This window comes from Oreochromis niloticus, linkage group LG13 (genome assembly GCF_001858045.2).
Source record: "Oreochromis niloticus isolate F11D_XX linkage group LG13, O_niloticus_UMD_NMBU, whole genome shotgun sequence".
In the NCBI taxonomy this organism is placed as follows: Eukaryota; Metazoa; Chordata; class Actinopteri; order Cichliformes; family Cichlidae; genus Oreochromis; species Oreochromis niloticus.
The window spans coordinates 14,714,161-14,730,283 of NC_031978.2; the positions used below are offsets into that span (position 1 = coordinate 14,714,161).

At 38.3% G+C, this 16,123-nt stretch overlaps 1 protein-coding gene across 2 annotated transcripts in view; it reads right to left on the bottom strand.

Moving 5' to 3' along the window:
* LOC100700527 (SH3 and PX domain-containing protein 2A) overlaps positions 1-16,123 on the bottom strand; it is a 61,521-nt gene that overhangs the window by 35,490 nt on the left and 9,908 nt on the right. For both annotated transcript variants that reach the window (XM_005474228.4, XM_005474230.4), the window contains exons 2-5: positions 14,861-14,941; positions 7,108-7,183; positions 6,356-6,432; positions 5,474-5,565 (exon numbers count right to left, since the gene is read on the bottom strand). In XM_005474228.4, coding sequence (XP_005474285.1) covers positions 5,474-5,565; positions 6,356-6,432; positions 7,108-7,183; positions 14,861-14,941 — 326 coding nt within the window. The remainder of the gene's footprint in view (positions 1-5,473; positions 5,566-6,355; positions 6,433-7,107; positions 7,184-14,860; positions 14,942-16,123) is intronic.

The following is a 16,123-nucleotide window of genomic DNA, read 5'->3' on the forward strand; positions in this document are numbered from 1 at the left end:
GCACAATTTCTCTTTTTCCCCGATGAATGAGCAAAGTAAACACAGATAATTTATGAGACAATTATAAACATGAATTGCTTATAGATTGATTAAAAGATTAAATAATAGACTGACTAAATTGACACTGAAACAAAAAGGCCATGAACTGAATTTAGACGGCGTAAGAAAAATCATCAATCATTCATGATGTAACAAACCCAGCAGCAATATAAATTTCATATCTTTCGATAAGATTGATGAACAGAACAAAAAACAAAGTTAAACTTTTGTGCCAAGCCACATAAACAAAGCTGTGGATTAATTAAAAAATGCATAGTCCAACTAACAATGGAAAGCTTTAAAGCCCCAACTTTATAAGGAAAACACATCTAGGGTTTAACAAAATGCCAAAACAGTCACTCAAGTAATCACTCGTCACCACCAGGCTATGCAGAAGAGCATCTGTAAATGCAAAACCTTGAAGAAGAACAAGAGCAGAAAACTACACAGCGTGCAACTACTGTCTGCTAAAAACTGGAAACAGAGGCTACAATTCACACTGGCTCACAAAAATTGTACAATAGATATAAGAAACATGTCGCCTGGTCTGATGAGTCTCAATTTCTGCTGCAACATTCAGATAGTAGGGTCAGAATTTAATGTAAATAGAATGTAAAAAGCATGTATCAGCGTATCAGCGATTCACACTGCTCATAGTGATGTAGGTCCATTTTCTTTGCACACTTTGGGTGCCTTAGTTGCAGCTGAGAATCCTTTAAATGCTCTACCTCAGTATGCTGACCATGTTCATGTATACAATCTACCGATCTTCTGATGGCTGCTTCAGGCAGAATAACACAAAGCTCAAATTATCCCAAACTGACTCTTGAACCTGACGATGAGTTCACTGCACTCAAACTCCAGATCTCAATCCAGCAGAACACCTTTGGGATGTGGTGGAATAGGAGGTTCACAACTTGGATGTGTAGCCAACAAATCTGCAGCAACTGTGTGATGCTATCATTTCAAGGATGGCCAAAATCTAAGGAATATTTCCATCGCCTTGTTGTTCCTGTGCCACAAAGAACTGAGGCAATTCTGAAGGCAAAAAGGGCTCCAACCCAGTGCTAGGGAGATGTGGAAAGTGTGTGTTATTCCATTGGTTTCAGATTTTCCTATGTGTCAAATTGTTATAGATGTTAAATATTTCTTAATTATTTTAAAGATGTCTTCATTTGTTTTTATTTTGCCAAAATCTGCTTGTGCAGAGATGAAACTGAGGTAAGGCGGGGAAGAAAAATGGAGATAAAGTAGACTCTTGACATGCCCTGCTTGCTTGTGACCTGTAGCACAGAGGTGGAGTAATATCTCTCCCAAGAGGAGACTGAGCACACAGTTCTGGCTTTGTGTACTTTCCTCTTATCACCAGTAAAATCTAATAGGTGAGAGGAAGGCAAGGGGAGCGAAAATATGTCCAAACACTATTAAATGTTTAAGACTGTGCTTGTGTATTTAGAGGTAAATCTCAACTTCTAAATACACAAGAAGCTGAAAAATAGTCTTTTCAAGCCATAAAGTTTTAGTTTCATCATTCAGACCAGGACGCACATATAGTACAGGACACACGCACTAGCACTGAACACATGATTAAAAATTCAAACTCGTGAGGATCCATCTGAAGCTTGAGTTGGGAGTGACCATCTGTTTGCACATAACTGCAAACTCTTTGTAGGTGGGCCTATTACAAAAAAGGAATGTGTAAGATATTAGCACTTTTTTCTCTCATTTTTCATCCAAGCCAGAGGACTGAGGTATCTGCCTTTCTTCAGCACACAGACACTTCTGCACGACCTCAGATTAACCTCTGCAGGAGTATCCTTAAGCTCCAGAGTCAATGGGTCGACATCACTGAACAACAATCCATTACGATAGGGTTGTGATTTGCACATAATCTCTTACTACACCGTTTCTGTGCATATCCTGTAACAAAAAAAAAAAAATAGGTGGTGAAGTTGACTCAAATCCTCACAAAAACACACACACTGCTGCAGTCAACCTCATGCACACTGGCCCCAATCTCCAGCAAAGCTTGGCTGCGATCACACACTGATGTCAGGTTAAAAGAATGTTAGTTTGACCGTGTATCAACCACTAATAGCTCTCCTTGTGGTGAAACAATGATGTCGAATTAAGACTTAAGCTGTAAAGAACAGATGAATACACCGCGTTTCATATCTTTTTAAAATCCTTTGCCTTTTGTTGTATTAATCATGTTCTGTATATGCAATCACAATGTGAGGGCTCACCCTCCAGTTAGGTACAAAAAGCAAGTTGTCACATGTGTTTTGGCTGAGATTAAGGTTAGGGTTTGGCATGTAACAACTATAATTAAGGTAAAGGAGGTTAGTCAGGAGATTTTTTTCCCAAATTGCTCGTGTTTACATCCACATACATATATCAGGAAGGAAAGGGCCACAGAATTTCTACAAAACCATCATATGTTTTGAATAGATGCTGCAAAAGGGATGAAAATTTCAACAAAATTCAACTATTTCACTGATGAAAATGATTAACCTCCTACATCTGTCATATGCAAGTCCATGACTGAAGGAAGTTAAAATTAAGATGAAGGACTGACCTTCAAGTCACACATTATGGAGGTAATTTTGCTTCTTGCATCGCTGTTAGATTTTCTTTTCCTTTGCCAACAGGGCTTTTGCTCTGAATCATTGTGGATCATTAGCGTCATCTTGATTTAAATGGTTTTGTAACTCTTGATACTAATGTCTCTTGGATATGATCAAAATTTGCAAATGTTCCAAAACTCTCGTACGAGTAATACTTGGATTATCTGACTCATCTGAATCATAGCATCTTAATCTGAATTTGTTTAGAGCTTATGCATAATATAAGCTAAAAGATAGTGTGTATGTGTAACATCACTACTGCAGGCTGCTATTGTATTGCATCCCATACATTAACACTATGACTTTTATGTCCTCTTGGTGACTTCTTAAATTAGAATGAAACCGCTTTGGTTCAAAAAGACAAATTTAAACAAATATCACTGTTTATAATTCACTCTCTCTTTATTTTTTATTAACATTTGTTTTGTTAATATTTTAAATGTATGCGATTGAATCAGGATAGTTTCCAAGCGTTTTGGTTAAAAAAAAAAAGAAAAGAAAAAATGAGATGGTGTGGTGTAAACTTAATTTGTCTGTATGAAAGGTAAAATGTTATTTAAAACTGACATTATGGGCATATGTGCCTGTTAACTAGATTTAATTATACTTTTCAACACTCCCGTAGATGCTGGCCTCAGAGGTGGGAGGGCTGAAAGCATTTCCCCTCGGGGGTTAATAAACTGGAACTTACTGCAGTCACACTGCAGATACAGCCCATGTATAGTTCTTACTAAACAACAATAATACAGACGCTGGCGGAGAATGTATTATCTCCAGCAAAACACCTTAAAGCTAACTGATGTCAAAATGAGTTAAATTGCTGTGTTTCAAACAGCAGAAACATCCACTTTCCACTCTGCATCACTGTAAAACACTCAAGTGTTCAAAGAGAGACTGATGACTAAAACTTTGAATTTTAATTTTATATTTAGCCACTGGCATTCATTCTCAAAAAGGAACTCTAACTTCAAAACGTCTTCTGCAGGTTTCTTATCACAACCTAATTTGGACCCCAGGATGTAAGATGATTTGTAAGACTACTAAAAAAAACAACAACATGTTTTTATTATACAAATTTATAACATCTGTCTTTCCAAGTTTGTCTCAAAGCTTCTCTGAAAGTTCCCCTTTCTTGTGAAATATACAGTGGCTCTCGGCCATTAGCCCTCTGGAAATATTTTAAAAGAGGATATCATAATTTGAACGAATTGGGAAAAAGCACTGTAAGAATCCCTTTTGTTTAATTGCATTTAAACCACTCACTGAATAATCATTTTCAGTGATTTCCTAACAATAAGAAATATTCAGATGTCTAAGAAGTATCAACATATTAGTTAATCCTTTTCGATGGCATTGTTAATTAACTAAGGGCATAAACACAGGTGAGATGAGTTTTTTTCTCGTTAAATCTGCCTTTTTTCTATCTTTCCATATAGCCAAACACAGCTTTATAGATAGATCGATAGATCGATAGATAGACATATGTAGTGTCTTTTAGTGTCTTTACTCAAAAGGCTTACTTCACTAATATACTACACATTTATTCATCAATATAAATCTAACAACCCAATCAAAAACTGAATGCAGAGTGAGACATGCAGTTATGATGAATGAGGTACCATCTTTCATTCACCTAAATTCCATAGAAACATCTTGTAATTTTTAGCCAATCATGTGGCTCCCTCTTGTGACAAGCAAAACTGTACCTGTTTATTTCCTGTGCAGTGCCCACTGTTGAACGTTAGATGGCAGTAGCATCAACAGGCTTGGAGATAAGTAACAGTGCATCTCTATCGAGGATGTTTGCAGGGCATGTTTGAACCGTGTGGAAGGAAATGTCATGACAGGACCAGTTTTCTAGGTTGATTGGACGCATTTTTAATTGCTTTCACGATCTCTTTCATCTCTTTCATTGTGTTTCAGTGAGTGTGAGTGAACTTCTATTAAATCTACAGGAAAGGTTTTTGGTTTCACAAATAAAAACTTCTATAACCATTATTTGTAATGAAATAAATTAGCCAAACAGGACAGCAGAATGGTTCTTTTAAATTTTTAACATATTAAACATTTAGAAAAACTATTTGTTTCACTGCTGGGTCTTAAATATCATAATTTTAGAGCATAAAAAGAACATATTTTATGTGAATTGCCCAGACCACCCCAGGAGTAAAAAAACAACTTGGGCGGTGCAGGTATTATACTTTAAGATATCAATTTAAGCTACGCTGGACTGTCTCTGAGATTAAGGGAGGCTCTCACTTTGAAGTGAGATTAACATGCAGGGGTATTAGAGGTTAGAGGTGATGGGCCCACATTGCTGATAAAAATTAATATCCCAGACATACGACTGAACATAAATCTAATGGAAAGAACAAAATGTAGACAATGAGTGATATTGCAGCCAGGCCGGATTTACTCCCACTCTGACTTTGAACTGAGTATGATAAATGGCTCGCCTGAGAGCCTTATCTGCCCTGAGACTTGAACTCGGACGCGCTGTCGTTACACTGCTGATCCTTCCCCATTTGTTCTGGCATCAGGTGTCACCTCCAAGAAATCATTATTAATAAAAAGCAGGGCTTCTCGGAGCCAGATCAATCAATCATCCCTGATAAAGCAAGGCCTCTGGATTAGGATGGGTCAGCACGAATTAAAGGCAGCTGCTGAGCCACACACATTCAGTTTGCTGCCATATCCAATGTTCACATCCCACCAGAGGGCAATGTTTGGCGTCTAACAGTTCATGCAGACAATGCCAATGCTCAATAACAGCTTGTGATTTCTAGCACATAGTTATAGATACTCACTCTGTGGGAGGGTTGAGGTCTTCTGACTTAGTCTCAAAGAACTGTAGGACCTCCTCACTTTGGGAAATGTGGGTGGGAAGTTTCATCAGAGCCTAGGAAAGAGAAGGGTGGGAGAAAGCTACTGATTGCAATAAAAACACATTTTTAAAAAAACAATAAAAGGTCACACTAATGTGTAAAAGTGCGTCAGTTTGGACTGAGTAACTGGTTTATAACACTTAGTCACTACCCAGTCAGATGAGAAAACCAGGCAGAGATGTGGAGGGTGTGGAGGGGAAGGAAAAAGGCTCTGAGCAGAGAGAGAGGGTTAAAACAAAGAGAAAAACAGAGATCTCAGTTTGGTTGAAATTAAAAAGACACCTTAATGTAATCTGTATTTACAAGAAAGCTTTGTGCTTTCATGACAAATCTGGTTCAGGTCCAATAAATGAGAAACTGCTGCCACACTTGGCAACACACCTGCCCCACATTCCCATCTGTGGGCTAATGAGCATAAGAGGATCAGGTAGCTAACTGCACGCATTGCTACTATTAAAGTCTGCTGATTCATTCTTAGTCTCTCTTTTGTTTTTACCCCTGTGTGCCCCCGTTTCCCTCGTTTCCTTCATATGCTGCCTATTTACATTGGTGACAGGAAATGACCAGCACAGAGAGCAGTTGCTTTCCTGTTGAGGCTGGTGGAGGGGCGATAAATGTTGAGGCCTTGAAAAAAACACTGTGGTAAATGTTCAGAGGGTAGAGCACTGACAGAGATAAAGCACTCTTCCAAACAACATATAAATGAAAAATGAGTGGTCTCTTCAATAAGAGATGCATTGTGCTGCACACAAGTTGAGAAAAATCCAGCTCTGGAAACACTGAGACATGCAGCTTTTGTCTTACTTTGCAGTAATTATCCAGGTGCTTCAGCCTTCTGACGGCTACATCTCTTATGTGACTGCGGCGAAATAAGACTTTACCTGAGGAAAAGCAGAGCACTGTCAGGTGTATATAACAAAAAAACACAAAATATTCTGATTAAATGCTTAAAAATCGTGCTATGATTTAGGCTTAGACGTTCATAAAAGTTCAGCATGATCCCTTTTCCAGCTCAGCTGGTACTGACACTGAGATATAAACTTCCAAACAACATATGGAGAACGTCTCTGGAGCTGACTGCTCTCAACTAGTGGGAGTAATGTGAGGCAATTGGATCCACTTTTCCGCTTTTTCCCATTTCCTAATTTCTAACTCTTATGAGACTGAGATTGATAATTGCATGAAGCCTACTAAATAGTAAAATAATGCAAACCATTTGGGGGTTTAAAGGAATACAGTTCACACCACGGTGGGCTTACAGAGAGATCAGAACAGCTCTGGGCAGACTGGAGCAGCACAGCTTGTCTAACAAAGGATCTCTTCACTGCTCTCCTCTGCTCTGGCCCACAATGAGTTTATCAGATTAGACAAATCCCTCTCTGCTAGCCTCCTACTGAGATGGCTGACCACAAATTGATTTGGCCCGGATGGAGTATGGAAGCCAATAAAACAAAGCAATGTGGTAGGCGATGCTATGGAGTGTGTAGGAGGAACAACAAAATGTCTAATAAGACAACACTGATAGTGCTGAGTGTGTGCACACTGAGTTTAATCACCTGGCAAAAAAGGAATTATTCTCTTTTTGGGGTCTTTTTGTCCTCCATCAATTGGAAATTTGTCAAGGATTCGCATCTGCAAAAAAGAAAACAAATTAAGAAATAAAAATGAAAATGTGACACAAACATTAATTGTGGAGCAAAAAAAAAACCCCTTTCTATTACAATAAAGACATGAAAGGCAAGCAATTATAATCATGTAAATGCTTGAGGGCAAGAAAAAAAAATCAGTCAAAATGTCTATTATCTACCGTGAGTTTAAAGTGGAGTAATCTGTGATGAGATACAGGAAAAGGGGGACTGAAAATTCTCCAGCAACAATTGACCATTTTGTAACAGTACATGAGTTCAACACAGAGTATAATTAAATATCATCTGAAAAACCATTTAAAGTGCAAACCATTTCACTTTGATAGCTGGGGCAGCAGGCAAGGTTACATCACCCTCTTATCTGAAAAAGCCCCTCACAAGGAAGCCACTTAAGCAGCTTAAAAAGCCATCAGGGTGTATAACAGGCACTTTGATGTTGACACTTGATACATATGTCCATTTACAGAATCAATCTCTCGAGAGATTAAGCAGGGAGCTAAACAGGGCTAAATAATGAAAAACAACTCTTTTACAATGAACATTTCCTTCTAAGGGTAGCAGTCCCTAACAGTTTCAACATGTTTCTCCTTGGATACGCATATTTTCTTTTTGGTGACGTTTGCTGAAAAAAAACATGTGCTTTGGTTTTTGTGGATGTTTGCCTTTAGTTTTGCATTTACTGAAAAACATGTTAATCTGGGTTGAGATCATATTACTGGCTGAATTTGACCATTGAACATAAACTCTTGGGCTGCTTTTGCACCATATGGCTGAAACTGAGCAGAGAGTATATCCCTGTACACTTCAGAATTCACCCTGCTGCTTCTATTGGCAGTCACATCATCAGTAAACGCAGTGGCATGGTTCTACTGGGAACCATATATGGCAACGTCTTATTTCTCCACCATTTTTGACAGATGATGTGGTATGCTGCACATCATGAGCTGTTTCTTTCCTTCTCCATACTTTTGTCTTGCCATCATTCACTTTGGTGCAAGTTAACCTTGGTTTCATGGGTCCAAAGCAGTGCAGGCTCTTTTATGTTTATTTTCTGGCAACGTCTAATCTGGCCCTCTTGTTCTTGAGAGTAACCAGTTGTTTGCACCTTATTGTAAACATTCACGAAGGCATCTCTCGATTGCAGACTTTGCAGACAATGATACACCTACCATCTTGATTCCTTGACTTGGTTACATGTTCAAAAGTTATTTTTCTCAACCATGGAAATAATTCTGTCAACATGCACTTTAGCTGTCCTCTGTGGTCTTTCAGGCCTTTTGGTGTTGCTGAGTTGGCAGGTTGATTCATTCTTTAAATAATGCACCAGACTGTTGACTTGGCCACTCAGAGTTTTTGCCATCTCTCTGAAAGGTTCATTTTTGTTTTGCCCAACAATGGGCTCCTTCACTTGCACGGACATCTCTCTAGACCTCATTTTTAAAATTACAGTAAAAAGCCATAAATGCAAAGTTTCTCAGGAAACTGCTTGTCAGTCAACTGTCCAATTGCGTTTGAGCCTCTGAGTATAAAAATGGGTGTATTAACCTAAACAGTTCTAAAGAGTTCATGCAAAATGTATGTAAAAACCCTTGAATAAAAGCTGACTGTCTGAATTTTCATCACATACCATGCCTGATTTTAAAAATCCATTGTGATGAGGTACTTTCAAAAGGAAAATCTGTCTTTGTCGAACAAATGATGGACCCTGACAGTAGCATCGTCTTTACATTCACATGAGAGCATCTTACAGTAACAGGTTTAAGATCTAGAGGTAGCCACGCCTTTTTCCCCTCCCTTGCATTTGTTCCACATGTACTTTAACAGCAAATGCTGTGAGTATCAAGCTGAAGCACACTCAACTGGGAGGAGAAGAAGTCTCAGTCTAAACTGAGCCAAAAAGAAACCAGGTGGACAAACAGAATATGGCTTGGAGGTTAAAGTTGGATCCAGTCTGTCTGGGTCTGTGGGAGTTGTTTGTAGGACTTGTGCAGCAAGAGGTGGTTTGGTTTGATGTTGTGGTTCTTTCGTTTCCACTTTAATCTGCTGCCGTTGCTGAATCTAAAAATTTCTCCCAGGGCATAACATATTCCCCCCTCTCCCCCAAACTACAGACTGCTAACAAGAAATAGTTTCCTTTGAAATGGACAGTCATCATTATTGTGTTTTAAGGGAAAAGCAAAGTGCAGAGTCCTGGTTAACCACACCTGCACATAGCCATGGTAAAATTTCTGATCTTACAGTGATTATAGTCTAATGCTGAGAAGGCAAGACATCAAATATGTATATAAACCAGACTGTGTTCTTTAGGATACTATAACTATAACATAACTTTACAGGCCAAGCTGTAATTCCCCCAGATCCCAGTAGTTATAACAACCATATTGTTTATTTGATACACAAAGCTACGCAATCATCATGTTATCAGGCTTACAGCTGGATGTAGCTGTGTACTCCCTCTAATACAGGAGTGTTCACTCAACACTTGTAAGAAACCGCCTCAGCTTTTCATTTGGGAGTGAGGATGACATCACTACTGGAGATCTACGTGGCTACACTCACAGCTCCACGGGACAGTTTGGAACAAAAATCTGACTGAAAACACTCCTCATATTTTGTTTACCTTTAATTCAGAGGATTTGGGCAGCAGAGATGGTGTAATTAATCTATATTTCTATCCTACACTCTGCCCAGGAAAGTGCAATGTATTAAGTTAACAGTGAGGAATGCCTATCAGGCAACAGGTGCTATGATGTAATGACATTTCCTGTGTTTTAACACACTCTTGGTAATCAGTTTTGTGAATAAATACCAGAGGAAGGAATTGCAATAAACAGTCAATCATCAAACATATCTTTATTTTGTCACAATGATGTGAATTATGGTGACAGGAAAAAAAACTGAAATAGCTTCTGTAAACTGTAATGATAATCTCTTGAGCCATTTAAAAATAACTGAGCTCACAGGAGAAAGGAAGAAGAAACCGACACAGAGACTGAGCTGTAACAGAAGACAAAGACTCTTCTGAGAGAGGAATGTCTGAGTGGGAAAACAATCAGATTTCATTGCTGGGGTGTGTTTTGACATCTTCTTAGCAATTGTTTACTGCAGCGAGATCATGGTGCTACATCCCTTTGAATAGATTAACTGCTGTTGCTGTTGCAAAATTTGCAAGGTCATCACTATCAGAAACAAGAGACCCATCCATTTTATTTCACACACTGGAAAATATTCTGATTTTTAGTTGTTATAACAATGTGCTCAGTTTACTACAGTCATATGAAATATTTCACAGGAATCTATGAATTCCTATGAAACACCTCATGATTAAGCAGCTTGCCAAACCACCTTTAGCAGCAGTAACTTAAAGCAATCATTTTCTGTGTGACAGTCTGTCACATCATTCTGGAGGAATGGCCTGCACTTCTTTAGTGCTTCAGTTCATGCATAGTTCTCTTAAGGTCCTGCTACAACATTTCAAGGTTGAGGTTTTCTGAATCATTACAACACCTTGATTGTTTTCTTTTTCAACCATTCTCTTGTTGCTTGGGATCATTGTGCTATTGTATAATCCAGTTTCAGAAAAGCTTTGGCTGTTGGACAGATCGCCTCACATCGGAGTTTAAAAATACTTGGTTACACAGAGGAATTCATTGTTGCCTCAGTGACTGCAACGTACCCTTGTCTTGTGTGTGTCTTCAAAACAAGCCCAAATAATCACCCTTCCCCCACCATCCTTGACAGTCGTTTAAGGTGCTGATATCCTTTGTTTAGTTATCATGATCTCATCTGTCCACAGGACGGTGTTCCACAAGACTTACTGTTTGTTCAGATGCACATTTCCAAGCCAAAACCGAAACGCTTACATTCTTTAAAGCAAAGGAGGCTTTCCTCTGACAGTTCTTTGGAACAAGCCAAACTTGTTCATGTGCGTTCCTTTTTTAATTGCACTGTTGTGAAGTTTAACATTTAAAATGCAGTTTCTCTGAGCATTGCACTGGCTGATCTTGGGGTGAACTTGCTGCAACATCGAGTCCTGCTCCAGAACGAGCAACATGAAATGACTACAAGTTTGCAGATGAAAAATTGAGTGGTGTGGAACAAGATTTATATAGTTTAAACAAAGACATTAAAAAAAAAACTTAACTGAACAGTTTTTTGTGAACTTTGAAAACTAAAATAAGATAAAAATAAAGTGGAAATATTCCTAGTTTTCATCTCTTTTAGTTTGGCATACATTACAACTTGCCCGATGAGGCTTTGAAAGACATGTTTATTTAGACTCTGGATTTCTACAATACTATCACACGCACTATCAGTTAACTGCTTAAAAAAAGTCTAAAAACTATGTGTTTTTATTGTAATACCCGTTTTAATTTCCTAAAAGAAACTAAACATTCTCAAACAATAAAAAAATACAGTGAAATAGGCTCATGCCAAAAGGCAGTCGGTTTCCAAAGACTCACTTATGTAGATTCCCAAAAAAGTTTTGGTTTCTTGCACTTTCCTTTGGTAATTTGCCATTCATGATAACCATTTGTACTCAGTTGTTTTTATTGTATCATGGCCTACCAAAGGTGTGGTTGCTTTGAGTGCCAGCGATATTAACAGTAGCCTGTAGCTGTCTGAAGGCTTCACTTCTGGTGATTCGAGTCACTGAACAGAACCATCGGACTGTTTGTGTGGTGTTGGTGTCTTTTGGAGCATTTTTTAAAAGAAATTATCTAACAAATGTCATAGCCTGCTGTGTAGTCAATCATAACAACAGCCCATCAAAGAGCTCTTCACTGAGGTAAAATAAAGTATCTTATTTGCAATTTGCTATTAATTAGAAGGTCTATATCAGTATGACTTACAAATCCAGTTTATGAATGCGTCGCATTAATCAGGCTTGCTAATATGGCTCTAAAATACCAAATAGTGCAGCCTTAATAATGTTTTATACCATCTTATGGTGCCTTTGCCAGTTCCACATCTTAGTTTTGGTTCCTGTTAACCTAGTTAATCTGGGTAATGTAGTTTGATCACATTTAGTCTATTTGTGTCTTAGGTGTCTCCTTGTCTTTTCCTACCAGGTGTTTCTCAGTTCTTGTCACTTCCTGCTTTTAGTGTTATAACAAACAGGATAGGGCTACATTAACAGCTGCTACACTTCCGACTCTCATTTCAAGGTGAAATCTTGGTTATGTAGGTTGACGAGAGAGAGAGGAAGAGTGAGAGAGAGAGAGGGTGAAACCAAGGTAAAAAGATCTAACTCTAGTTATTATGCTGCACTATTACAATGCTAAATTGTTTCAGCATCATTTTAAATAACTTTTAACTAAAGGCCATTCTCGACCACCATTTTTCTCCACTTATGCCTGCAAAACAGCACGTGTTTGATAACAATGTTGGAGAAAAATAACCTTTCAAAGCTTTTTAAAGTCCTGATTCATGTCAGGAATGTAGGCCAGAGAAATTATAATGTAGACAGGGTAGAGCTCACTGCTGGCCTAGTCACTCAATCCTAAAATAATGACAACTAAGGGATTTTGGAGAGGTTTCTGTCCAAAAGGAAACCAGGCCAGCTTGCACACGCCACAATCCCCCCTGTGGAATGCTGTGACCCATGCGACCTATATGCTGTGGTTTAAGGGTGTGTGGAGGGGGAGACCACACTCGCTTGACACACTGACCAAATCTGCTCACGTCAAACATGTGCAGGTCAAAAACATTTCCCTTTGACAACAGAAACAGTGCTTCATGAAATTCAGACTCAGCACTCTTCTCGCATGGAAACAAATGTCTCTAAACCAAAAAATCAATGTGTTTAACTCTCCACATGCATTACAAAGAGTCCACTTCACTTTACGTCAGCAGAAAAGACAAAGGGGGGAGGAATCAGATAAAAAAGGAGATGGGATCCTGGTAATTTATGATAACTGCTTCCCAAAGGAGCAGTTATGAACTATCTTAAGTGCACTGGAGAGGTTTGAAACTTTAGCAGTGAGTGCATTTTTGGATGTCAAATTGGCAGTAAAAAAGAATACTTCATCTTTAAAAGACAATCAGCCAAACAGCTTGTTGATGACAACGATGTGTATATAGCCAGCTTTAAATTAGTAAAACGATGTTAGACACGGCACGAAAAATTGATTAAAAAGGCGTTTCTTGTTCTGTGACCTTATTTAGCTTTTTGTCTTGAATTCATGGTTATCTGATGAGATCATGGTCACATTTGGCCCCCCTCTTTTCAGCTTCTTGAGAACACAAAACATGCAATTGTGCTACAAAAAGAGAGCAACTGTGAAGAGTTTGGAAAAGACTGTAGGTGTCAGTTGGCAGACACACAAACAAGCTCAAACTCATTTGAGAATTGAGTATTTGAAAATTCAGACAACAATGAAACCTTTATTGTTCCAAATTATTGCTTCTGAGGCATCCAATAGCGGTCTTATCTTATATCTTTAAAGTCAGGGTGACAAAATTGTTCTCTACCACAACCCCCAACCTTTACTACAAGAGCCTCCCTTTTGTATCCAATGCATTTTGGGACTGGCCTTACTGCATTACTTAAGCTGCATAGTCCTTTAGTATTCTTACTGACTTCAATTCTAAAAAAGTATCAAGCAATCCATGCTATATGCAGCATATATGAAGACAAATGAAATGCCCTAAACCTAACCATTCTGTATTGACAGCTGCAGACTGTTGTTCTTCATGATTACCACAACCAGACAAATATACCCTGGCAGCAGAGATCCATGCACAAGACTAATGTTTACAAAGACAGGAGAGAAGGTCTGTTTCAGTCAAACAGACCAGGGCAGACTTTTCCTGGCTATTAGCAAGAGACAAGAGAACAAAGGGTTTCGTACAGCCAGCCCACCAGAGCCAAAGTGCTTTACTCCACTTTGAGAGGGCCATTGGAGAAGGTCCACAGACAGACTTTTACAAGAAAAGGACTTAATAATATGCACTCATTTAGGATTTAACTCTAACTTTCTTTCTAGGAAACGAACTATAAAAAGGCAGATACAACACGCATTTCCAAAACAAAACTTTGATGCTGTGTAAAATCTAAATGAAAACAGAGTGCAATGATTTCTAAACTTGCATCACAAAACTCATAAACCCTTATTTTATTCACAACAGGGCATAGAAAACATAAAAATGTTAAACTAAGACATTTTACAATTTCATTAAAATAATATTTTGGGGATGCATTAGTGTTCTCAGTCCCCAAACATTTACAGACTTTGAGAAAAATACCAGTTTATAAGATTTGTAAACAACTGGATTCTTTTTTTATTTACATTTTACACAGCCGTTTTTGGAATTGGGTTTGTATTCTACTGGTACAGGATCCTGTAGAAGAGCCTAAGAAGTTTGACCCATACTGCATTCTGCATTCTGAGGTCATGTTTTTTCCTGCATCTGGTGACTGGATTTCCCCTATTTTCCTATTTCCATGCAGTCGCCTTAAATAAGACCTTTCACTAAGCAGGAGCTGGACAGAAAGACGTTGACCGAAAGGTCAAACTGGCCTTGCAGAGTTTAATATAGCAATACAACAGCATATATTAGAACCATTCTTAATAGAAAACATTGAGCTTTTGGGTAACTGCCTGTGCAACTATGAATTAAATCTGTAAAATTATTTTGTAATCGTTGAAGTGTAACGTACCTGTAGGTCAAAGAATTTGCTGTACCTTCTGTAGATGACATGGGAAGTGGAGTCTGAGTAAGTAACATTGATAAGGTACACCTGCAGAGAAAAAAACAAATAAAAGAAGCCCATTAGGAACAATGTCAGTTTGTCAGAGACATCATGGCACCGCTTTACCCCTTTCTGACTTTACTTCAAAGGATCGTCAAAGGTCAAATAAATTCATTATGTTTCTCTTTGTCAGTCACACATTGGAAAGCCATCAGGGGGTCAATGAGAGGGCCAATAGATTTGAAGCATTGTGTCATTAAAAACATGCATATTGAATTACTCTTGTGTATTTAAGTGCAGCTGATTGAATGCAGCTGATTCAAATATTTCACAAGTACAAATACTGAATGCGGCGGTTTAATAAACGCTGTAAGCCTGTTATTTTCTTTGCTGTACATGAGTATGAGACTCTCATTAGTTTTCATTTTTGAGTTTGAGTGTCACATGAGTCCACTGTTTGAAGGGAAAAATTTGCTTCAGTTGTGTCAAGTTCTGCCAGTTCTACCACCGCAAAAGATAACAAGGAAAGGAAGTGCTGACTCACACTAAAGCGCAAACAGGAGTATCCGTTCCTTGGCACAAATCGGTCATTTACAAAGTTCTCCCGAAATAAATGCTTGCTCACCCTGAGGTTCAGAAACAGATGGCTACACCTAATACATTTTCATCTAAACCCATGGCCCAGAGTGTTTACAAAAGCATCATTTACACATATGGTGGCAAGATGCAAGCACATCAGTTACTAGTTTGAAATGAAGTCTTCTTTCTGCAAACTGTTTATTACAAAAGAGTTTTCCAGCAGCTCGCTAATTAGACACAGACAGCCTGACCAAACTCTCTCATATTAGGCAACAGCATGGTTCACTTCAGAAGCGGCGGGGGTTGCAGAATATTATCAGAATATTAATTTGCCATCTGGAGAAGCTGGGACTGGGGATTAAACCACTAACCTTGCAATTAACAGATGGGTACTCTAAAGCTTAAGCCACAGCTGCCAAGGTAATATTTGGTGTCACTTTTGGTAATTTAAGGTGATCTCTACGTAGTAGTGATATAATGTGTGACACTTTGATTTGTTATGTTTCAGTTGTATTTATATTTATGCCTAATGTTATGTTACGTTATTCTGATTTTAAAAAATAATAATAATATTTTTCTTGTTTAGTGTATAATTGCTTACACACCTGATTTGAAATGGGAGCATACACGAGAAACCACACATGACACTCA